Here is a 25,262-nt window from a genome sequence, read left to right on the forward strand (position 1 = left end):
CCAGTTAAGATTTTTTTATTATACCAAATGGAGGTTTTAGAGGTAAGATCCTTTTATTGTGTCTTTCATCTATGAGACATCGGTTCTGGATGAACTGATGTCTTCTGATGAGGATTACTGTGATCTGGGTGACAACCGTCTACACCAGCATTTGGTGTAAATGTACAGTAAAGCTTAAAGCAACACTACGTAACTTTTCCACCTTAATATCATATTTCCAGAGTCATTGTGATGGTACATCAACTTCCAACAGGTTTAATGAAACCTCTGTCATGGTCTGAGGGGGTCTGTATCACCTTCACTGGCACTATGTAACTTTGAGGAGCATGGTAGGAACCCTGCCACACTAAAAAACTACAAATCGTTACGACTTTGACTGCTTTACGGCATACGTCACTTCCCCCTCCTTCCCGATTCGCAGTCGAGACGAAAATGGGCGGGGCTTGGAGCGAGAGCTCAGGAGAAGCTGGTAACCCGTTGTAGCTGCAGCAGCTCCACACAACAGACGTGGGGAAAAGATCCTAATGGTTTAACTTTTCAACGGTTTCCTGCTCGGAGGCAGAACCACGGAGGCCAAGTATCTGATATAACAAAGTAAAAGAGTCGTCGGCTCGCTTTGGATGGCGGCTGTAAGTTACAGCCGCGATCCAAAGCGAGTCGACGACTTACAGCCTGTAACGACCAAACACCGGCTTCCACACAGTAAAGCCTGAATTATGGTTCTGCGTTAAATCGACGCAGACCTACGGCGTAGGGTACGTGGCGACACGCAACTTACGCTGCGTGTCGCCGCGTACCCTACGCCGTAGGCTCTGCGTCGATTTAACGCAGAACCATAAACAGCCTTAAACCACAAACACTCACACAGACGGGTCGGATCAAAATACAGGTTTTATTCCCCACATCGCCAGCTAAACGCAGTTGCTGGCCAGCTCTCTGCGGTGCAATTAACCCCAATCTTCAGATAAAACTAGTTTGTTGAGGAAAAAATATTAACTCTTATTTGTAGCGCCAGAGGAAAAAAATAATCTCACGAGGAAAACAAAAATATTGCTCACGCCTCGGAGACTCTTCAACATAATATAGCAGTCAAAAAAAAGAAAAGAGAAGTAAGAGGGATACAAAACATGTACTGTATGTTGTACTATTATACAAATGTATTGAAACACATGGGTCTTCAGTAGGGATTCATTATTATTATAATTAATAATCATTATTTTCTCCATATACCGCTCCCTGGCTTCCTTGTTTAAGGTATCCCGGTAAATTCCAGTTCCTTTCCAGCAGTTTAACATCTTTTTTTTTGCGTTCTGTCTGTTCACTTGGTGAAACAGAAAAGCGTCCCGTCTCCTCTCATCAAAACAAATGCAGCGACGGGACAGGAGTTTTCCGGCAGTACGCGCTGGTGCTCATGGGAAACGTAGTGTTCTTTCTGGTAAAACAATACCGCTTTTGTCCAAAAGATGCCGCCAAACTCAGAAAAGCTGAAAGTTACGTTGTGCTGCTTTAAATCGCTAAGACAAAAGGTTAAAAATGAGGAAATATCATGTTAACTTAATTCAGATAAAAGCCAGAAATTCTGGGTCCCCCTTTCATTCTACTCATCTAATATGTTATTGTGATATCTTATATTTGTTTGTTTATTGCTCCAACACTCAGGCCTCACAAAATACTGAACCCTCGACCGGCAGTTGCATTACCGATGTAGTTGCAAAGTAAAATTAAATTCATTAAATTCAAATTCAAAATCCCTCTAAGGCAGCAGCAAAAAAACTAAACTCCAGCATACAGTAGTACGATTATTTGCTGTCATTCAGAGACAGTGAACTCATAAAGGTACTGCAGTACCGGTGCCGTTTTTTGTTGTTGTTTTTTTACTCTAGGATCTTTATTGTCTCTCTATTAGCTGCATCCTTGGGCCCCAATGTTCCAGACCATCAACCAGTGATTAAAAGCTGCTTCCGTCCATCTCTGTCCCCGTTACTACAACTCAGCAGAAAAATCTAGCTGAGTCACCTTTGCTGTCACAAATGAAAGTTCAAAGCGCAGACTTCTACATCTGCCATCCTCCCTATTTAAATCTTTGTACTCCCCAGAGGAATGAAGTACAAAAAATAAATAAATAAATATCTCATCTATTTAGAGATAGATAAATTAAGCTGTTTTTCTAAGCTTTGAATAATATCTTTCACCTTGAGCCAATCTGGTTGACAAATAGAGCTAATTAACTTGTGAGTACTTGTGGAGACGGTTTGTCTTTAAAAGGTGTTTCAAGATTAATCCTCAGAAAAAAGTTTCTGGGATGTGATTATTCTTCTTTTGCTATCCACCTTATCTTGAAGTCTTCTTTTTATTCCACCCTGTCATTGTTTTTATAATATAATAACTGTGGGAAATATTGGTTCTGTAATTCAGTATCATGAATATTATAAAACATATTTAACTTTTACTCTGTTCATGAAGCTTTCCGGCTGAATCAGTCTTGACAGGGTTAATCATATATTTAGAGCTAAGTACTCTAGACAGGTAATGTAATTCCAGAATAAACATAATGCCTGCCTACAACGTCAGGTTGCTACCATGAAGATGTCTGCTGTCCCGAATGAAAAGTTGTGGTCTATAATATATAGAATATATATAATATATAATATAATATATAATATAATATGTGGTCCATAACTTTCTCCCCTGCCTGGATGACATCGTCAGCTCTCGGTACCTCAGCAGAGCAACGGACATCCCACGCCGGTCACAAACTGTTCATCCTGTTACCCTCTGGTCGGAGCTACAGGTCCTACAAGATCCGAACAAATAGACTCAGGGACAGTTTCTTTCCCAGAGCAATCACTGCTCTGAAGACAAAATGCACTAAATATGCAACTTAAACTCTTTTTTTACACCTCATTGGGCCGACTCACCTCCTCCTGAGATGAATCCCGGCGGTATCATCAACAAATTTGATGATGGAGTTGGAGAGATGGGGACAACCTTGTGGGGAGCCTGTGTTGAATGTTATGGTGGGGGAGTGATGTGGCCTGAATATCACAGATTGTGGGTGGTCTGGGAAAAGGTCTTCTATCCACCTGCAGATAGATTTGGACAGTCCAAGGAGGGAGGGTTGTTGATCTGAATGTCCGGGATGAGGGTGTTAAAGGCTGAGCTGTAGTTCATGAATAACATCCGCACGTAGTTCCACTGGTGGTCCAGGTGGCTCAGAACTGTGTGAAGAGCTATGGCTATGGCGTCCTCAGTGGATCTGTTTACTCTGTACACAAACTGGTGAGGGTGTAGATTGGGAGGTGGTTGGGCTTTGATATTCTGTGCAATCAGTCTCTCAAAGCACTTTGCGATGATGGGTGTGAGAGCTGCAGGTCTGTAGTCCTTCAGGCTATCGATGATTGTCTTTTTGGGAACTGGGATTATTGTTGCACATTTTTATGCAGGGAGGAATGGCGGCTTGTGACTGGGAGAGATTGAAGATTTATTGAAAACCTCTGTCCACTGGTGGTCACATGAGCACTTTTACTGGTACTCTGTCAGGACCAGCAGCTTTCCTGGGGTTCACAGTCTTTAGCACCCACATCACTTCATGTTCTTGAAGTATCAGTGTACTGGTGTGTGTGGTCTGCAAACTGTAGGCCCAGCAGCTTCAAAGCGGACAAAGAAATGGTGCAGTTCCTCTCCCAGTGAAGTGTCAGCATCCACAGACACAGGGTTGCTGTCCTTGTAGTTTGTGATGTGTTGAATTCCCTTCCACATCTTCCTTTTGTAAGATGCCTTGGCCTCTTTGATGCTTCTCTTCAGGTTGGCTCTGGCCTCACTGTACCAGATCCTGTAACCAGACCTGAAGGAAGTGTGGCAGAGTTTTAGGAGCTCCTGAACATCGTTTTTGATTAGTGAAAACCGTTTGTTCACTGTGACGATGTCTCTGCAGGTATTGATGTACGACAGTACAGTGTCTGTCTGCATCTGTAAGTCCCAAATGGTGTGTGCAAAACAGCAGCTGAGAGAGAGCCCCCTCAGGCCATGTTTTTACTATCTTTGTTTGTGGCTTTGTTCTGCTCCGAAGGGGGGTGTATGCAGGGGTAACAGACAAGCAGAGATGATCAGATCCAGCCAGGTGGGCGATGGGGGTGGCTCTGTCTGCATGTTTGAGGTTGGAGTAAACATGGTCCCGAGTTTTCTCCCCTCCCCTCTCATACTGTACCACTGCACTGTGTGCTTGATTGAAGTCACTGGCAACAACAAAAAACTCCGGGATGGGCGAGTTGCTGTTTGTTTAGGGTAGCGAGGAAGTGGCTGACGTTGGCATCGAGTGGAATGTAAACATCACAATAACTACCGACAACTCTCTAGGTAGATAAAAAGGTCTGCATGAGACTGCCAGAACCTCTATATCGGGAGAACAGTGCATGTCAATGATCCTGCTGTTGTTACACCACTCATTATGAGCAGAAGTGAGCAAGATACCTTCCACAGGGAATATTGAGGACACTGAACATCTTCTCACAAACACAAACATGTTTGTTTCCCCCTTAATTGGCAATCACCTCACCAGAACCCAGAACCTTGGGTAGAAGTAATGGATGAAAATGTATTACTTCTATGGATGGATGGATGGATGGATGGATGGATGGATGGATGGATGGAGATTATAACTGAACAATGTTCTACAATGAGTTTTTAGTGGAATTGAATTGAATTGAATTGAATTGAATTAAATTGAATTGAATTGAATACACAAAGTACCAGAGGGTGATTAACAGCACAATATACGAGGAATCAAGTTGCTATAATGCTCTCATTGTTCTGTAGATGTGAGTTTGTCTCTACATGGATCTGAGCCCCAGCGGCAGACCCCCCACCCACAAAGTGTCCTGCCGCAGACCTCGGCTTCCTGCTACCAGGCAGCGGACAGACCTCTCATTTTCCCATACTGTGGGAGAGAAGACATAATGGAGGAGTCCTCGGCCACGACTCTGGAGTCCAGCATTCAAGACGACGAGCCTGCACCAGGTGAGGAACACCACCAACAGCACCTGAAATTATTTTAATTAGCTGAGACTCTGAGTGCTGTAGTATTGAACATTTTTCCCTGAGCAAAGCCAAGCAGCAGGGTGGCTAGTTGTTCGACTCCTGGCGGAGGCCTGTCTATGTGGAGTTTGCATGTCCCCCGATTACCCCGCCTGGTTCCACAGTCCACTGATATTTTTGTTTGGTTGTTTGATGATACAGTACTTAATTGCTCCTCTGAGTGAGTTTGAGCATGTGTGATTGTCTATATGTGGTCTGGTGACTCGTCCAGGGTGCAGCTATGCCTGGAGAGAGCTGGGATAGACTCCAGCATCCCTGACTCCCTAAAATATCTTTACTTTTACTGGTTGTACAATGAACTTCAGTTTTGATTGATATCTCTTATATTTTCCTTGGACGGACTATTTGCTTACTTTAATCCACCAGAAGCATCACTGCAGGAACACTGAGAGCCAACTTGGCAGCAATCTTCTCATCAACCAAGGAGGGTGTGGATAAGGGTTGGTTCAAAGTACGAACCGTCCATCCATCCATTATCTAGAACCACTTAGTCCAAGTCATGAGGGCCTGCTGGAACATATCCAAGCTGACCTTGAGTAAAAATGTTTTTTCTCTCTTGGTTTGAGTCATTGGCTCTGCTTTAGAAAAGACTCTGGATGCAGACTGTGGAAAGTAGAGCTCCACTCAGGGTGGGAAACAGGTTCCTGAGGTACGTGGTCAGGATATGTTACCTTAGCCCGACACACTCCAGTGTGGACGTCACGTGTCTCCAGTGTAGAGAATCAGCTGGTGTCTGCGCTTTACAGCCATCCATCTTCGTTCTTCATCGCTTTTGTGACTTCACCCTATTTGATGATTGGTTGCTGTGATTTGTTATACAGTAATCCCTCACTATAACACGGTTCACCTTTCACGTCTCGCTACTTCACGGATTTGCATTGTGCATCGTGTTCTACATTCTGAATGGCTAAATAGTCTCCCTGCTTCTTCACTTCCTGTATCAATAACGTTGGTTGGTAGCAACAATGCTGAGAACGGCCAATGAGCTTCAGCAGCAGCTCAAGAACGGGACCCTTTGATGAATCGTTCATTACAGTTCTCAGATATAATCCATGGTGGCAAGTTGGTTTATAAAAATCTTTTTGTCCAGAAGAAAAAAGAGGGACAAAAACAACCCATGACTATGTTCTTCTCTCGAAAAACCACACCTGCACCGCAGGTTTTAGAAGAAAAAAACGCTACAGAGCGAGTCAGGATGCCGCGGCATCTGAATAGCAGTGAAATACATGCGAGTCACAATTTGTCCTACTGTACTTATTGTAATTTTTTTCATAATAATTGTTAATTTTCTCCCGTTCAAATCCAATTAATAAGGTCGCGGTGGGGCGGGGCCGATCTCCGCAATTTGAAGCCTTGTATAATAATTGTAAAAAAAAAAAAAAAAAAAAGGTTGCTACTTCGCGGATTACACTTATCACGGGTTATTTTTGGAATGTAACTCCTGCGAAAAACCAGGGATTACTGTACATCATTTCTACAGATCTGAAGGATGTCACCGTGCTGCTGGAGAACGAAAGGTCAGAGGAAATCAACAGCCCCTCCAGAGATGACGACTCCACCCTGCACAACCCCAAAACGCACAGAAACATCCCTGACAACAACACAAAGTCCAATTCATTCATCCCACAGGTGAGGGGCGCAACTACAGCTGAGGCCTATCTTTTTACAATCCCACCTTAAGACATGAGCGTGTACTGTCTGTAATCAGGGGAGGAGTAAGCCCAGTGGCCTTTGCTTCAGCGATGGAAAGAGCCGGATAGACTACATCCTGGTTTATAGAAAGTCAAGCTCACAGCCGGACAAGAGGGAGATATTTGAGCGGAACATCCGTGCAGAAGGCTTACAGATGGAAAAAGAGGTAAGAAAAAAAAAGGTCATGTGATAAGCCTCAGGTGAGTGATGATTCCCAAGTACTCAGCTCATATTCACTAACTAATCATCTTGCTTTTGGTTTTGTTTGAGTGATACGGTAAATTTTAGCAAAAGTCTTAGTTAAAAAAGTTTGTTTGTTTCGACTTAGAAAAATAAAAGTGAAGTTAAAGGAGCATGAGGCTCCTTTTAAGAAATGAGACTCATTAGCGCCATCCTTTGCCACGACGGCCGTCGGGGGTACTGCAGCCAACAGCAAAGCCGGCACGGGAGAACGGGGAGAACGCGCATGCAGCGTCATTTGACGTCACATCCGCAGGACAGCGCGGGAAATTCGGCCCCACAATTGCAGCACATTTTGCAGCACACAGCATGTTCAAGGCAACGGAGAGATACACTAGAGGGCTCATTCTTTTTGGTTTGGAACGCTTCATCTGACATTATTACTAGAAAACTTAAAACGTATACGAATTTTTTTCATAAATCCTGCCTCAATCCTGCCTCATGCTCCTTTAACACATGTTCTTAGCAGTTTGTGCGACCAAAACAATGGGTTTAAAGAGGCCAAAAATACAAAATAACTTTTGGCTGTAAGCATCCTCAAAATGAATGATACTGTCTGGGCACAAGACAGGTGGAAAGAAAAATCAAGTTAAATTCTTCAAAACACATATGACTGACTATAGATAAACGAGAAGCTTCATAGGTTCTCTATCAGCAGCTTACAGCTGCATCTATCGTGGTTCCTTGTGTTGAGAAGGTCATTTTCTGAGTCTCAGTCAGCAATCTCACTGGCCACATTTCTGCATTTTGAAACGCTCCGTGCTTTCATGCCGACTCGGTTGTCTGAGTGTTCACAGCTAAGCCATCCACTCCTACCAAACCAACGAGCTGCTGCAAATGCCTCTGCTGCTGCTCCTTGTTGAGCACGAGTGTCACTTGAAACAGTGGAAAGCGTGGATATTCTGTAATCCGTCTCGACTTCAACGCTACATTTTATGCTGTAACATAAAGGTCATCATTATGGAGAGCATGCAGGTGGAGCCACTTGAGGAAGTCTCTATCAAACTTCAGCCCACTCGTGCTTGCCTCTTGCATGGATTTAGTTATTTTTAGTTCTCCAGACTCGCATACCAAATAAACATTCCCACACTTACAGACAGGTGAACACAAGAGCAGATCCCAGGAAACAGGCCGATGTTAAACAAGTGGCATGGCAGTATTTTTGCAACCTTTCTTGGCTTTTTTTTTCCAAAAATGTATAACTGTGTGTTTTTGGCTTTCCACACAGGCCTCTTTAACCAATGGTGACGTGATCTTCTTGAAGCTTCATGCACCATGGGATGTTCTCTGTCGCTATGCAGAACTCATGAACATCCGCATGCCTTTTAGGTGAGAATAAACAAAAACAGTTAACCATTTTAAATGTTTACGAAAGATGCATTTTGACAATTAAACAAAGTCCTGGGGAAAATGTTTAAGATATCTGGCTTAATAAGCGGTATTATTATAAAAAAAACCAATCACATTTAAAAAAAAAAAAAACATAAATACAGTCTATTCATGGCTGATTGCAGTTTCTATGTTACTTTATGTCACTTTCCTGAAATCTATGGCTTTAATAGAGGTCAATTAAAGAAATGCATTTTTTTGCTTATTTTTTTACTTTAGCATTTAGCCATATCATCCAGCGCTAAGTTTCTTAATTTTAAAACGTCCACAGGAGGAAGATCTTTTACAAAAGCAGACGGCCCAGGTTTTTGAGCAGGTGAGTGTTTGATCTCAAACAAATGTTAAAAAACAGGACTCTGATGTGGAGCTGTAACAAGAAATTCTTCTCTCTTGCAGGATGGAGAAGCGTATCAATAAATTTCGTGGTTGGCTTCCACGCAAACCTATGAAATTTGACAACGACACTCTTCCCGACTTGGCAGAGAATGAAAGCTTTACAGCCCCCTTCAGTCGATCAAGGATCCATCAGTGAGTGTCCTTCGCAACTACAATTCAAAGCTTACGCCTAAAGATTGATTTGAACTTGATCTTTGGCAAAGTTGTTGTATTATTATTATTGTTAACATCATTTGAACTGCTATTTAAACATGCAGGGACCTAAACATCGACACACAAAAGACACGCCATAGACATTTCTAGATTTGTTATGACCGATTTCTTCAACTTCACAGCTTCATCATACACAACAAAGACACCTTTTTCAACAACGCCACCAGAAGTCGCATCGTTCACCACATCCTTCAACGGGTCAAATACGAAGAGGGCAAAAATAAGATGGGTGAGTTCGTCCTTTGTTTCCAAAAATACACTGCAAAAACTCATTTCTAAAAAAGTAGGAAAAACCTTGTTTCGAGAAAATGGGAAGACCTTTTTGGACTATGTTGCTAGTTTTAAGAATCCTAGTCAAGAAAATCCTAAATAGCTTAAAATACAACAATTTTGACCAAATTTGTGGAATAGTAACCACATTTCTAGAGGGACTGTTTTTGCAGTGTAGTAAAATATCAAAAGTTTCTTGTGACTGAGCAGATCAGTTCAAAACACCTGAACTGAAATGAAATGAAATTGCTCCCCAGACCTTTGTCACTCTCCTTTCCCTCTCGTTGGTTGTAGGAATTAACCGTCTTTTAAGCAATAATTCGTATGAGGCAGCGTTTCCTCTCCATGAGGTAATTCAGCGACCGTCACTCACTCAGTTCAACCAAGTTTTTGTTGATGTCATCACTATTTGCGCTACACAGGAGAGCCAGAGTTTCCCTGTACTGATATTTTAGAAGATAAACGGATGCATCTGTATCTGTAACAGGGCAACTACCACAGCAAGAACTCCATCCGGACACATGGAGCAGAGAACCATCGGCACCTGCTGTACGAGTGTTGGGCCTGGTGGGGAGTCTGGTACAAGTACCAACCGCTGGACCTCATCAGGTCACTGCATTTTAAATCCTTTTACAGTTAAAGCATAATGGCAAGGTGTTGTATATATAAATAAACATATATACACAACATATATAAAAAAACTGTTTGAAAAATTGAACAGTACGATTATTTTATTATCACATTCTAAGTGCATAGTAGATACCTTTTTAAAATATCACAAAATGCCTTTAAAGTGCATTACAAATACACATTGCTTTCTTAGATCTAACAATAAATAACAGAAAAGTTGCAATAAATTGCACTTGTAGATGTTAAGCTATCCTCTACATTGCTCAAGAACCAAGATGACACCATGACTTTACAAAAACTGGGTGCTGCTCCCAAAAGTGAACAGAAAAAAATATTTTTTTTACAACCAAAATATCAAACTATACATACATGTAGCACCTTTTAGTGACATTAATAATTGAATAAACCAACCACAGATAATCATTTTGACCCATATAAAGGCGATTTTTACAATAAAACAGCTAGCGGAAATTAGCATCGGAACTAGAGGAGATTAGCATGCTCTACTAGCACATAGATTGTGTATAGTACTCACCACTGCAACTGTTTATGTTTATGTAATAATTGCTCAGGGGTCATGTTCTGGGTCTCTGGAAAGCGCCTAGAGACAACTTCTGTTGTAATAGATGCTATATAAATAAAATTGAATTGAATTGAATTGTTGCAGCACCAATATGCCTTCATGTAAAGTACATAAAAGCGTGAAATACATGCTAATATTTTCAAGCTATTTAAAAAAAAAAATGCTGTCGTCCGTTGTTGCTTCAGGAGGTATTTTGGGGAGAAGATCGGCCTGTACTTCGCTTGGCTTGGATGGTACACAGGGATGCTGTTTCCTGCTGCTCTGGTTGGCCTTCTTGTATTTGTTTATGGTCTTTTCACAGTGGAGCAATGCCAGGTCAGGTAAACACAGACTCTATACATTTTTATGAATTTATGGATCCCTGGAGTCTTTAATCTAATAAAAAACTGAAGTAACAGCAACAGGTTATGAAATTGCCCGATTAAATAGGTCCTATCGAAGCTGGAACATGTTGTCTAAAGGCACTTTGATCTTTTTGGGAATGTTAGTAACAGGATTAACACAATTTAGTTTGCTAAATGTGGTTTATTGTTCTTCAGCAAAGAAATCTGCCAGGCCACTGACATCGTCATGTGTCCCATCTGCGACCAGTACTGTCCCTTCCTGAGACTGTCAGACAGCTGCATCTACGCCAAGGTAGTTTTGATGCTGTTGGGGCTAAAATTTTAGTCCTTGCTTCATACAATTTCATCTCATTGTTACATTTTTAGGATCGTTTTAGCAGCTTCCTGTTATCATTTTAGGTCACCCATCTCTTCGACAACGGGGCGACGGTTTTCTTCGCTGTTTTCATGGCAGTTTGGGGTAAGTCATATTTAAGTGTCTGTATTAAACCAGGTTAACCTTCAGATTTCACTTACTATGTGAAGTTTCTGCTCAAAACACCCTCATGTACCTTAAAGTGGTCGTGCTTATTTTCAGCCTCTAATTTTAATTTGTCCGCCCAGCGTACAGTAACTCCAAAAAGCTGTTATTATTTGAGAAAAACAAAGACCCAGAATCACTAAGAGAGGTTCTTGAATTTGGCTCAAGTGGTTTTTGATCGGTTAAATTCCCAGTAACTTGCCTGCAGGCGCAGGTAGTAGTTGATGAGTCTGCACGGCACCTGAGTCCAAACACTTGACTGGATTTGTGTATATGTACCGTCTAGGAAATACGACTAAACGCATAAACGGAACTGCAGGAAATGAAGGCCAGCCTGAGAGTAATTTATCCGGCCCTGTTGTGCACTGGTCTCTTTATGAGTTATTCCTCCTGCTGGGTAGAACATTTGAAAACTGGGTAAAACAAATAGTGGTCATATGTCCTGAGGATTTCAGCGCTGTGGTACTCCTGGGGTACCCAAGACCATTTAAGTGTTTATCCCATTTTAAATGCATATATTCATGACTATCTAAAGATAATGCACGAAAACAAACACACTTATATGGCATTTGTACCGGGGGGCTTCATTATAATTCGTTATAATAAGTTAACTGATGTTTTTTTAACAAGGAAACATGTTTTTTTTTCTTTGTTGTTAAACATGTACTTCTAGTGTTCATGTAGCCTTCTGGTGCTGTTTGAACCGTCACTTGCCTGCACATTGTTTCTGAAGCCGCTCGTGTGTCCAGGTAGCTGCTTCTTCTCAGTGATCAGGTTTATTAGAGACCTCCGACTCTGGAAGCTCTCATTTCATGCTCACGTTTTGCAGGACACAGCACTTTGCACATCTTCTTGGTATTATAGGGCCTGGTGCCACCACTTGCGTCCAGGCACAAGCACCACACTTTGCTTGCTAACGTGCTACACGTCGGTAAACATCGCCCGGTTCCAACTTTTTGGAGATGTGTTGCTGCCATCAAATTCAGAATGAGCTTGTGTTTTCCGTGAGATGACAAAATCTCTTAGTTTCACCATCTGACCTGTTGTTTATGTTCTATGGGGAATAAAGTATGGGTTTATGAGATGTCCAAATCATTGCATACAATTTTCAGTTACATCTTACACAGCATCACAAGTTTTTGTGGAGTTGGGTTGTATACGAACTAAAATATGAACACACAGGAACCTTTTTCCTTCTGCGTGGCACTTTCCAACTCCCCAGATAAACGTGATCAGCTCTTTGAGGGACAAGTATTTTGTGCATAGAAATACGCCAGCATGCCATTGCCTTTTTTTTTAGCCAATGCTGACATCTAAGATAAGAGCTCACCATAAGGATGAGATAAGTCATAAATGCCTACTCCACATTATGTGAGTTGTGATCAATTACAGGTGCAGTGATAGTTAGATGTAAGACTGTGAGGAGGAGAATGTGAAGATCTAATTCTAAGGTCACGGAGATTGTTACAGTTATATCGCCCTTTTGTAGATCGTTCTTGATGGTACACAGTGGAACTAAATACTAAGTGAAACTGTTTCAAAGATAATTAAAAAGAAAAGTTTATTAAATTGTATTCACATTGCATTCATTCATTTGAATAATCCATTCTAAGTCCTTTGATCCTTTGACTTTTTGTTCCAATGTGATTTTGCTTATTTCATGACAGTATGTCAGTCATGATTTAAGTCTTTACGGTCCACAACGTCAGTCACTGAACAAGGTCCCAGTGTATGGAGGATGCACACAGATAATCTGTGTGAGGCTCGTGTTCTTCCTCTGCAGCAGACATGACAGCTGGTGAAGCAGCAGCAGCAGCAGCAGGCCAGGGCCAGGAGGTGGGCTGCTTGTAAATGTCTGGGTACACGAAGTCAGGGGCTGAAGAGGCACAAAAGAAAAGGAAGATTTGTCCAAAATGGCTAAATGTTGGAATTATTGTAGTAAGTTATCATGCTATTAACAGAACGTATGATAATTTGCTTACGCCTTTGACACACTGATAAAACAATGCTGTGTTAAGTGATTAAAAAGTGCTGCACAAGAAGTTTCCTGATTATCAGCATAAAGCAGAAATCTGCAGAGAAGAGGAAACTTCTTGTTGCTAACAAACAAGAACAAGAACAATCTATACCTGTCCACTGACTGCGACCACTCCCTTAAAGAGCATATTGCAGGTTGGAGACCCCTGTGAATCAATGTGTAGGAAAATAATGTAGGAACTGAATTTTCATTGAAATACGCATAAATATATACTACAGTGACCTCTGGAGTTGTTTTTGTGAGAGTATTTTACTTCCGCATCTGAAAAAGCTGAACCGGGAGTGACGTCACACTGGGGAGCGCGGTGAATTCAACAATAGGAAAAATAGTGGATCTTAATGTTAGTTGTGACACTGAAGAGGTTGTGAATGTGTATTCACACCAATATGACTAAGAACCCGTTAGTCCCCCCACGTTCTTTTGATTGACAGCTGAAACTCGCTTTTTAAAAGGCTGATTTATGGGTCCGCGTTACACCAACGCAGACCCTACGGCGTAGGTTACGCGGCGACGCACCGAACGCTGCGTGCGCCGCGTACCCTACACCGTAGGCTACGCCGTCGATTTTACGCGGAACCATAAATCAGCCTTTATTCACTACAGCACCCGCCCGTGCGCTCCTGAAAGAAACTCCGAAAATAACTCCTTAAAAACGGGTGAGTACTTGTAATCTGTCTACGTTTGTACTTTATAAACAGAAAACAGGCTTATTATCTTCTCTTTTTTTTTAAAAGCATCCGAAATAGCCGGGTATTTTTTAAAACCGAATACTTCCCCACCTTCGTTTATAAAATAATTTGTATCCACATTACATCGTTGTTAAAAAAAAATAAAACCTTCCACACAGAACCGAAGATCTGCGTTTTCGACCACATTCATAAGCACAGACCTGTAGATCATCTGGTCTTCCGGACTCCGGGCCACCTCCGCGGCGCAGTTACCCCGGGATCTGCGCCTCCTCCTCGGGCAACGAGCTCGAGTTCCCCCCGGTGTCCGCCGCGGAGCTGCCGCGTTAATCGACGCAGTCCTGCTGCGCAGCTTTCCCGGGTCCGGGAGCCGTGTCTCATTCTCGGGAAACGAGCTCGACTCCCCCCGTGTCAGATCCATGGTCCCACCGCGGAGCTGCTGCGTTAAACCGACGCAGCCGGGCTGCAGCTGCTGCGCGTCGCCGCGTACCCTACAGCGTAGGCTCCGCGTCGGTGTAACGGTGTCAAGAGCAGAGACCATTTATTTAATAAATAGCTTGGAGAATATGGAGGATTTTTTGTGCCAAAATTAAATAAATAAATACATCATTAATTAATTAAAATGGGAATGAAATATATCATTAATTAATTAAATGTGTCATTAATTAATTAAAATTAGAATGAAATATGTCATTAATTAATTAAAATACAATTCATTTTAAGTAAAAATATATATTTATTATTTCAGCATTTAATTAATTAATGCATGATTTCGTGTTGCGTGTGAATCATGAAATGTAAAACTGCATTTAATTAATTAATGACACATTTAATTAATGATTTCGTGTTGCTGAATCATGAAATGTAAATGTAAAGCTGTCAGTTTCACTCGTCAAACTCAGTGGGCGGAGCTAAAGCAAATCTAGTGGAATCCACTGTTTTGGATTTTCTAAACATGGCAGCTGTGAGTTTGGAGGATTTTCGTGAACTTTGTAGAGAGTTGGTGAGCGATATCTTCGACCTTGCAGAGTATGTGGAAGCAGGACCTGCTGACCCCCGAGCATGTAGCGTGTAAAGCAGAGGAACTGCTCGAAGTTGTTGGAGTTATTTCTGCACTTTCCCATCTTGACTTGATGTGCAGGGGAACCAATGAAGTGTTTGGAATCCGCCCACTGAGTTTGACGAGTGAAACTGACAGTTTTACATTTACATTTCATGATTCAGCAACACAAAATCATTAATTAAATGTGTCATTAATTAATTAAATGCAGTTTTACATTTCATGATTCACACGCAACACGAAATCATTAATTAAATGTGTAATTAATTAATTAAATGCGGAAATAATAAATATATATTTTTACTTAAAATGAATTGTATTTTAATTAATTAATGACATATTTCATTCTAATTTTCATTAATTAATGACACATTTAATTAATTAATGATATATTTCATTCCCATTTTAATTAATTAATGATGTATTTATTTATTTAATTTTGGAACAAAAAATCCTCCATAGGAGAACAGATGGTGGATCATCTGTAGAACTGTAGTAAACAAAGGTCGCACGTTAGACGTCAGAATCAGAGCAGATTTGTTGTCGTTTTGGAGCATAATGTGACGTTCGAAAACGCAAAACTCCGGTTGTCTCTGTTTACACCAGGTCTACACTCATCTACATAAACGGAGTTTTCAAAAATCTTCCCTTTGCCCGGAGTTTTTTTAAACATTCGTTTATTTGTGTTTTCATGTGGATGACAGGTCCAAACGTAGGAAAATATCTTGGGTTTAGCAGATACCCGGCTACGTGTGTACGGGGTCTGGGCAGTCAGATGGGGCAGAGCTGTGGAGACTGCTCCCTGGCGTGACGTCATATGACGCGGTGGTCGAAAAAAAGAGCGTTTGTACGAGCTTGGCTAAAATCAGCCACTTTTTCCTCTGAATAAGTGCCCTTATGTCTTGTAAAACATATTAAATCCTACATTAACTTCTCACATAGTCATTTTCACATAAAGTCAGGTATCATTTTTGAAAAAATTCTAACCTGCAATATGCTCTTTAACAAAACAACAAGCAAAACAGTCAAAGGTAATTATATATCTACGCAAGTGACCTGATGAGAGAGCTGTGTGCCATTGATCAGCTTTATGACGTGAGAAACAGGGAATTTATACATCTTATAATAAATAGAAGCATTTAGTTTCAAAGGGGACGGAAAATACGGACACTACTGTTGCTTCCCTGGTGTTCCTGCGCCTCATCATCAAACACTTTGTCCCCTTTTTTTCCCTTTTAATTAAATGTGAGCATGTGTAACAGGAAGACAAACGACTGCAGCTGAAATGCTCACCATGATTCTTGTTAACAGATTCTTGGCTTTTGAGCGTGTCCTGTACTCTTTTGTCAAAACGCCAACATCTCAGCATGAACAGCAGAACCAAACACAGCTGTAGGGCGAAGGTTAACACGCCCAGCACGACGATGGTGTTGTTAACTGTTGAAAGGACAGAACAGAGATGAGAGCAGGACTTCTAACGCAGATGAGTCTAAAAGTTATATGCAAATGTTACATATGCACATTAATTAATTAACAGTGTTTTCCTGTGTGATAAATTGCCACAGACATGATCAGACACTGTCCTCGTTGCAGAGGAACCCCTCTCTCTTTCTCATCTCTAAATCTTTAATAGTTCATGGGACTGAATCTGACATGACAAGTATGTTTTAAAATGTCAAGAATTCTTCTTTAGAGACTGTCAAGCACTTGGAAAACTAGATCATCTATATTTTAAAAAGTACAGGAAATTTAATATTAAAAGGTGTTCCTGTGAAGCGCTACAGTACCAGCTGATGATGGCTGTGGACTGGACTCCCAGTAGGTGACCTCAGGCCGGGAGGAACCCAGAGTCAGGTTCTGGTTCTGAATGAAGCCCATTAGGCTGCTCCTTCACGGCGTCAGAAGACTCCCTGCAGGCGATGACAGACATTTCTCCTCAATACTTGAGGCAAAAACAGTTTTTCATGATAAGGACAATTGGTTATTCTTGTAACTTACCATTTAAAATAAAGTTTGTATCCAATCACACGGTAGTAGGTCCTCTTTCTACTATTCTGAGGTTTTATGTTTCAGTGCACCATCAGAAAATGCGTTCTCTTCACTACAGTAGGTCTTAAAGGTATTTAGGCCTGTGTTGAAAAAATTTGATTTTCCAATTCGATTCTCATATTAATTCCTAAAAATCGATTTGTATGTCTAAAGATCGATTTTCTTTCATCATTACATTACAACTTTTGGTATTTTTTTGTTTATGACCTATTAATAAGGTTGATAGAAGTGTTTTGAGCAGCCTATAAGATGTCTGGAATAAACTCCTCTGGATAGACGAGACTGATGTAAAGATCTCTGGCCCTCTGGTGAAAATCAATAACGTTGTGCACAAACTCTGCATAGCAGCTGCCAAGGACGGTGGTGCTGCGATGATTAGCTTACTCTGCAGTGGCATCGTTGCATCCTGCAGTCATCAAGCTGATCATAAACGTCTCCGTGTAATGGCGCATTTGTAAGACAAATGTGACGCCAGCTGTCTGAGAGCCACAGCGTATAGCTGTAAACTCATCAGGCGTCAGGACAATGATCTCAGACACACCTACAAATCTACAACAGAGTGACAAAAAAATAAAAATCCAGGAGCTGGAACGACCTCCAGGCCTCAGTCAAGTCAAGTGCCAGCTGTCTTGCAGAAAAAGTCTGATTAAATTTGTCTTATTTGCAACCTGTTGCTGCCGGTTTAATCGACTCCATTTCAGATGTTACAGCCGATAAACTTGTGAGCTGTGTCCTCCTGGAGTCAACAATAGCCAGAATCTTGCAAAGCTGGCAGAAGACTGAATTAACACAGGTTTTTTTTACTACTTTGAACAAGGTTGAAGTATCACAGACTCAAGTTATGTAGAAAAGAAGGGACCCCTTTGTTGAGCTGTGCACATAAAATGGAAACAGCATTGCACACGGAATCAAAGGGAGTTTTAGTGGGTGCATTCGCCCATAAACTGAACTTTCTACAAAGAAAGGGCTCCAGTCTTGATCATGTCATGCAGCGTTGATTTGTTTTCATTATGTAACAGATTATGCAATTTTTTGTGACCCAGTATAAAACTAGGAAAACAACTTTTAAAAAGTAATAACAGAGCATATAAAAAGAGTATTTCTGATCATTTAAAATTCACATTAGACATAATGCATCTAGATATCCACGCACAAAATAAAGACTGAGGAATGAGGACTGAAGGATGTTTTCACAGCTGCACACGACTCAAAGCTCGTCCTGAACTCTCCAGCCGGCTGTTTTTGTCAAGTTTAAAGAAAACTAAAATGGAAAAAGATTAAATGCACTCACCTTACTGTTACTGGCTCTCAAGCGCTGCCGGTGCTGCTGTCAGAGCGGATATATTTTTGGGTTGACCGGCAGCAGAGAATTCCCTCAAATCCCGTCATTAAGGTTCCTCAGAAGTGGTTCCCCTGCCGGCTCCCCATGGACAGCAGCCGAGCCCTCACTCTCAACACATCTCACTCTGATGTGTGTTGAACAGGGATGTAGGACTGATAGAAACAGAAACTATGCCAGAAGTATTGTCTAGATACAGAGCAGTGGCGAGAGCAGGAGCTCTGCTGCAGTTTTCAGCAGGTAAACAAGCGCTCAATAAGTAAGCTATACACAGGACTTTGTTCAGAAATACAGTTCCTGCCCCCGTGACTTCACTCTGGTAATCCTGCGTCGTAAATACAGTCTGAATATCGACAGAGATACCTGTGGACTGGGTGTGTCAGCCTGACTCAGCAGAGCTTAGACTGAACCAATCACAGGCGAAGGCAATAACACATTCAATCAGCCATCACTGATGGAGGTCCTCCTTTACTTGATGATGTGGTAAAAGGTGTAATTTGCCATGAATAACACACAGAACCTTATTTTTTTCTAATCTCTTCATAGATGATGAAGTAGTTTATTTGGTCGATCAGTTTCCATTGATAAATACTTAGCATTTCATTTCCTTTTGTAGGAAGGAAATAATAAAAAAATAAGTAAGGAATAAACCGACCAAAAGGTGTAGGCTGAAGCCTAAGCTTATTGTGCCTACTATTCTGCCCTCCCTGAACGTGTATTGTTTAGATCGGCAGGTAGCTTAACAGTTCTCCAAATGAAAGGCAAATGTTCTTCGTTCAAGCTGTTTATTTGTCACTCCCAGTTGAAGTAAAACTACTTTGTTTACTTCATAGTACTACAACAACAAAAAACCCAGCAAAGTAAACACACATGCAAAACAAGAAGGAAGACAAACATAAATATGACAGAAAAAAAACTAGTAAAAAAACAAAAAAACAAACAGAAGACAGATCTCAGAAAAAAACAACTAACAGAGAAAGTAAATAATCAATACTTAGAGAAAACAGAAACAATCTCTAGAAGAGTGAAAACAAAAGGAAACCAAAGACCAATCATTACTTTATTTGGTATATATATATATATATATATATATATATATATATATATATATATATATATATATATATATATATATATATATATATATATATATATATATATATATATATATATACATATATATATATATATATATATATATATTATAATATATATTATTATTACAACAACAATGTATGTATATATATATATAGTTATGTATCACATCAATGTTCTGTATCTTTCGATTATATTGGAATTATACATCGATTTAAATGTATTTATTGAACTACAGTTTTTTCATTCATCATTTAGGCTGTTCTATATTCTAGCTCCTGCAACCGATATGCATCTTTCTGTAGTATTTATCCTAGTTTTGGTTGTATTATATATAGCTGTGCCTCTCAGGTCGTACCGGCTATCTCTAGTCTGGAACAGACTCTGGATACAGGATGGAAGGAGATGGTTGTGTGCCTTATACATTAGGAGTGCAGTGTTTAATTCAACTATGTCAATTCATTTTAAGGATTTGAGGTCAATAAACAGTGGGTTTGTAAGCGAATAATAATCAGACTTGCTAACAGTTCTGATGGCTTTCTTCTGAAGTAAATAGATTGGGTTTATTACCGTTTTATAGTTGTTCCTACCTTACAGTCTTACTGCTTTGATTTATCAATGTTTTCATTCCAACACATGGGTCGCTGTTTAGAATAATCAACAGGCACAAACAAAAGGGCTGATAGACGGGTTTAACTATTAACCAGCTTGTTTGCTTGTGAATGTAGAGTTGTAATCAGCGTGCTGCTGATTTCCCTCGTTGGTCAGGTCTGGCAGACCAGGCTGTGGGACAGAAGAGCAGCTAGATTACATTCATCAAGGGCTAGAAACCAGAAACTGACAATTGACGACAACGTCCTTCCTCATCTGCTCAGCAATGACATGTCGTTCACACCCTTTTTAATGTCATTAAGGCTAGGGCTCATTCAGACTCATTTATGGAATATTTAAGAACATCTAGAACATCTGTAACCTCATTCAAAGCCTGATGGACTGCTCCTGTCACCCTTAATAATAACAATAATACATTGTATTTAACTACACCTTTCAAGGAACTCAAGGAAACTTTACAGTAAATGAGAATATAATATTTGAAGATGATTCTGAATTTAACCAGGAGCCAATGAAGCTGCTGCTGCCGAACAGGGGTGATATGTCAAGAAGTTGAAGCTGAAATGGGGTTTTTATTTTAGAAATAAGGCCTGTTTTTCCTTTTATTCCAAAAAGAGACTTGTTGAACCAACTTGTATGTCTGTGCTTGACTATGGCGATGTCCTTTATATGAATTCATCTGCTCAATGTCTTCATGCGTTGGATACTGTCTACCATGGAGCACTGAGATTTACCACAAATTTTAGATTACTCTTACTCACCACTGTTCTTTGTTTGCCCGGGTCGGATGTTCTGCTCTGGCCACCCGGAGACTTTGTCATCGGCATGTCTTTGTATATAAGGCCATTCTTGGCCTGCTTCCAGCTTATTTGGGGAGGTATCTCTCTCCAAAAAGCACTGGGACCAGTTGGAGTTTACGGAGAGATTTGTTGGGGAGAGCAAAGAGAAGTGAATTACAATAACCGAGGCGGGAGGTGACGAGGCTGTGCACCGGGAGGGCAGAGGTCTGAGGGGTGAGAAAGGGACAGCAGCGATAAATGTTGCGTAAATGGAAAATATACAGACCGGGTTATGGTATTGATGTGAGCTTTGAAAGAAAGTGAACTGTCGAGGAAAGCACCCAAACTTTGGGCCGGCCCAAAAAAAAAAAAATTTTTTTTTTTTTTTTTTTTTTTTTGGCCCGTGCCGGCCCATCGACCCATTTGATTTTGTTTTTTACCTGACAACAACTGGTACTACTGGCCGATTGGTTATGATGAGTTAGATTGGTTATGGGCTGAAGTCAGGGCCGCCGCAAGGGGTGTGCGAACCGTGCGACCGCACGGGGCCTCGCGCCCCAAGGGGCCTCGCGCCCCAAGGGGCCTCGCGCCCCAAGGGGCCTCGCGCTATGGGCCGTTTTTTTTATTTATTTATTTTTTTTTATTTATTTTTTTTTTCAATTTTTTTTTCGTTTTTTCCCTTATAAATATCAACAGTCACATTCCATTACAGACCTAAATGTGTACTAGTCTGTGCATATCAATAAATATATGTGCAATAATGCGCGTGTCTGTTGTTCAATACAACTGCGTCAGACCAAGCGCAGACACAAGGTGCTCTGATCCAGACGGGTGGAGTTGGAACAAACTGTCACACAATGTCGAGAGAACGAGACAGGATCAGGAAATTTCCATCAGGGGATGAAAAAAGAAAAAAAAACTAAAGAAAATGGAAGAGTTTAATGCCTCTCTGAAAGGCTCGTTTGATAAATTTGTTACAAAAATCACCGATCCAACCGGGTCTCAAGCAGCCGTGGGGCCCCGCGTCGAGGCAAGCCCAGATGATGATGAGGCAGGGGAAGGTATCCAGTATTTTGCTAATTGGAGAGTTAAAATTGCGCATATAGACACCCGATCCGACCTGAAAAACCCAAAAAATTTCGGGCACCCCCCCCCCGGCCATTCCACACAGGGCTTCGCAAGTCTCCCAGGTAGCTCTGGCTGGAGTAGTCACAACATTAGAGCGCATGGCTTATTATTGATATTATTATTTATACTATTTGAAGAATGATGAGTTCATATTCAATATCTTATATATTCTATAAAACTAAATTAGCAACTCCAAATTTAAGTTGCTTTTTTGACAGGGACAGTGGTGTTTGGATTCCTGATTGCCACTAAATTTTAATAATGCTGTGATTAATAGTGGGTGGGTGAAATAATACATCAATCTTTTTGGAGAAATGTTTACCTACAGTGATGCCATCGCAGCAAAGACTTTGTGTATATATACATATATTGGAAGAACCTACTGTTTCATGGTCATTAGTTAGTAAAAACAGAGCCAGCGCTGCATTCCCCCTGTTTAAAATGGTCAAATATGATGATATCAGCCTGAAAATCACAGGACTTATCTGTGGTGGTGAAAGAAGTCAGCAGTATGAATTTGAAAGATGTGTGAGCATCCCTTCATGATAAACAGAGGGGGAACACATTCTGAGTGCAGTATTTCACGCTGTCAGAATGTGTTCCCCCTGTTTAAAATGGGTTAATATATCATTGTAGATATCTGAAATGTTCTTTTTGACTAGGAAGATTTGAATTACAGATATCTGCAACACATATCCAGTCTAGCTATTAAATGTTAAAACGGCTTGCCATACAAGTTTGCTGGTCTACTCAGAAACAGTACTAAGTACATCTATAACGGGACTGGGGGGGATGGTGTAGGTTTAGGTTTATTAGACAAGAACATACACACCAACAAGACACTGTACAAGCGGTGTTACAAGAACGTTTGTTTTCATTCATAGGCTTCATTTTCTTTCCATCAATACCTGGTGGGCCGGTCTAGGCTCAAAATGCCCGGGCCGATTTTTTGTCCCAGTCCAGCCCTGATTGTGATGGAAGTTGTTCATGAGAAACACAAATGGTCACATGCAAACAAACAGTGTTTTTTTTTATTTTTATTTCATGTTTGTCCTCCAGCAACAGTCTTCCTAGAGTTCTGGAAGAGACGCAGAGCCGTCCTCGCTTACGACTGGGACCTCATCGACTGGGAGGAAGAGGAGGTGAACCACTTCACTGTTCTCATTCTGTTAGTTACAGAGACTCCGTCGTCTTTCTGATACTATTAATAAAAGATATTAATTCAGCAATGAACAGATGATATCATTTCACCATTTTTAAGTTTCATTTTGACTCTCACCTGTCCTACCTTTTCATCCTTGCTCCTTTTTTATTATTAATTAACAAAACTAGGCCAAAGTAGTAGAAGTATAGTAGTGTTCTCTCCATTCCTTCAGTTCTCTGAGGTTTGTCTGCTTTTTTTGTTTTAAATGAATCCCCATCACAGCATTTCAGACAGATTGTTGTCTGGACTTGTCTGGACTATTTTTTCCAGCCGTTCTGTTGTACATTTGCTGGTGTCATGCACCAATTCAGAGATTCAGCCTCATATTTGAGGTCGTGGTTAACTGAACGAATGGAAAAAGCTCAGGTTTCCTTAACTGCAAAACAATCCCAGATCATCACCGTGCGGCTGCCGTGTCTGGGGAGACTGTTCTGAACGTTATTACCAGAAACTCAGCTGAGTCAGGGTTTCACAGAGGAGAGGCGTTCTTCCAGCCACGCTGCAAACAATCCACGTTTGTCGTCTTTTTCTAACTGTGCTGTTATGAACGTCAACATTTAAAATAAGAACTGAGGCCTTTTAAATCACAGACGTAGCTCTTAAGCTTTTAGCATTTTCCCTGAGAGTAATATTGTTTGACCTTGATGGGATTCCACTCCTGTCTGGAGGTTTCACACTCCTCCACGCTCCTCACTCTTCCTCCCCCCTAAAACATTTGCGTCTCTACAGTCATCGCTGATGTCTTTTCTGCTTGACATTGTGTCGCAAACTGCCAACATTTTTGGTTTTATAGAGGCAGTTTCTGCTGCTCATCATTCATTTATCTTTATTTTACATTTGCATTTGATTAACAGCGCTGCTACTTTCCCCTTTAATTCACATGAAAGGGGTAAAACGAGTTGTTTTTGCAGTCTTACTTTTGTAAAACTATGACATGGTCAGATGTCTATGATTGTATTCGCCTAATTTTAAGATAAAATAAGACCCAGATATTCTTTTACGTACTTCATGATATCTAAAACCTTCAAGTTTAGTTTCTTTTATTTCAAAGAAACATTTTGGGCTGAAGAGTTGGTAAATATCTTGCATTTCTTTATTGCTGGATTAAATTTTGTTTCCAAAACGGTTCATCGTTTATGTTACTTGTTGCATTTGTTGTCTTTCAGGATGAAATACGCCCCCAGTTTGAGGCCAAATACTCCAAGAAGGAGAGGATGAACCCCATATCTGGGAAGCCCGAGCCTTACCAGGCCTTCAGTGATAAATACAGTCGCCTCCTCGTTTCAGCATCCGGAATATTCTTCATGGTGAGTTTCTGAAATAAATAAAAAAATGATATAACTGGGACAACACCTTTTAAATCATCCATCCATCCATCATCTTTAGTTCTTGTGAACTTTTCAACCTCCCACTTTTTAATTATTTGAATACATTCTTCCTTAATAAAGCTCCGGATCGTAATGTCAGAATTCCCAGAATGCACCACTCTAGAATGCAAACACTGCCATTTTAGCAGTGTGTTTTTGGCAGTGATAGTTCTGTGCCGGTGAACGGTAGAAACGCTGCCTGATAGCGGTTGCACACCGGGATGCACCGGGAATATTAGAAAAAGGGTAACAGATAGAGCTTTTTATCGGATTCGTAAAGATCGAGGGAGGCGAGATAAACAGATTTATGCCATAAAACGCATGAGCATGAGAGCTGACACATGAGAGCAGCTGTCACTGAATCCAGCTGTGCAGTTGCTGCTCCAAGCACAGCCCCATCCTCTCTGACCAATATCCATGCCTTCAGATGGGGGTCATTTAGTCTTTGTGAATCAATCACCTTGAAAATAAATACATTTAAAACATCCATATGAACATTTGTTTCGTTGGCGCTTACATTCGCTAACCCTGCTG

The 25,262-nt window shown here is 40.8% G+C and overlaps 1 protein-coding gene across 1 annotated transcript in view; it reads left to right on the forward strand.

Annotated features, from left to right (window-relative positions):
- The window catches only part of LOC133423833 (anoctamin-4-like), a 77,816-nt gene that overhangs the window by 37,727 nt on the left and 14,827 nt on the right, over positions 1-25,262 (forward strand). Inside the window, exons 4-17 of the mRNA XM_061714142.1 lie at positions 4,816-5,016; positions 6,575-6,723; positions 6,803-6,952; positions 8,255-8,355; positions 8,687-8,731; positions 8,812-8,943; positions 9,147-9,253; positions 9,589-9,644; positions 9,782-9,903; positions 10,693-10,827; positions 11,047-11,143; positions 11,251-11,311; positions 23,217-23,299; positions 24,528-24,668. Of these exons, the coding sequence (XP_061570126.1) occupies positions 4,816-5,016; positions 6,575-6,723; positions 6,803-6,952; positions 8,255-8,355; positions 8,687-8,731; positions 8,812-8,943; positions 9,147-9,253; positions 9,589-9,644; positions 9,782-9,903; positions 10,693-10,827; positions 11,047-11,143; positions 11,251-11,311; positions 23,217-23,299; positions 24,528-24,668 (1,580 nt within the window). The remainder of the gene's footprint in view (positions 1-4,815; positions 5,017-6,574; positions 6,724-6,802; positions 6,953-8,254; positions 8,356-8,686; positions 8,732-8,811; positions 8,944-9,146; positions 9,254-9,588; positions 9,645-9,781; positions 9,904-10,692; positions 10,828-11,046; positions 11,144-11,250; positions 11,312-23,216; positions 23,300-24,527; positions 24,669-25,262) is intronic.

Source organism: Cololabis saira, chromosome 23 (genome assembly GCF_033807715.1).
Source record: "Cololabis saira isolate AMF1-May2022 chromosome 23, fColSai1.1, whole genome shotgun sequence".
In the NCBI taxonomy this organism is placed as follows: domain Eukaryota; kingdom Metazoa; phylum Chordata; class Actinopteri; order Beloniformes; family Belonidae; genus Cololabis; species Cololabis saira.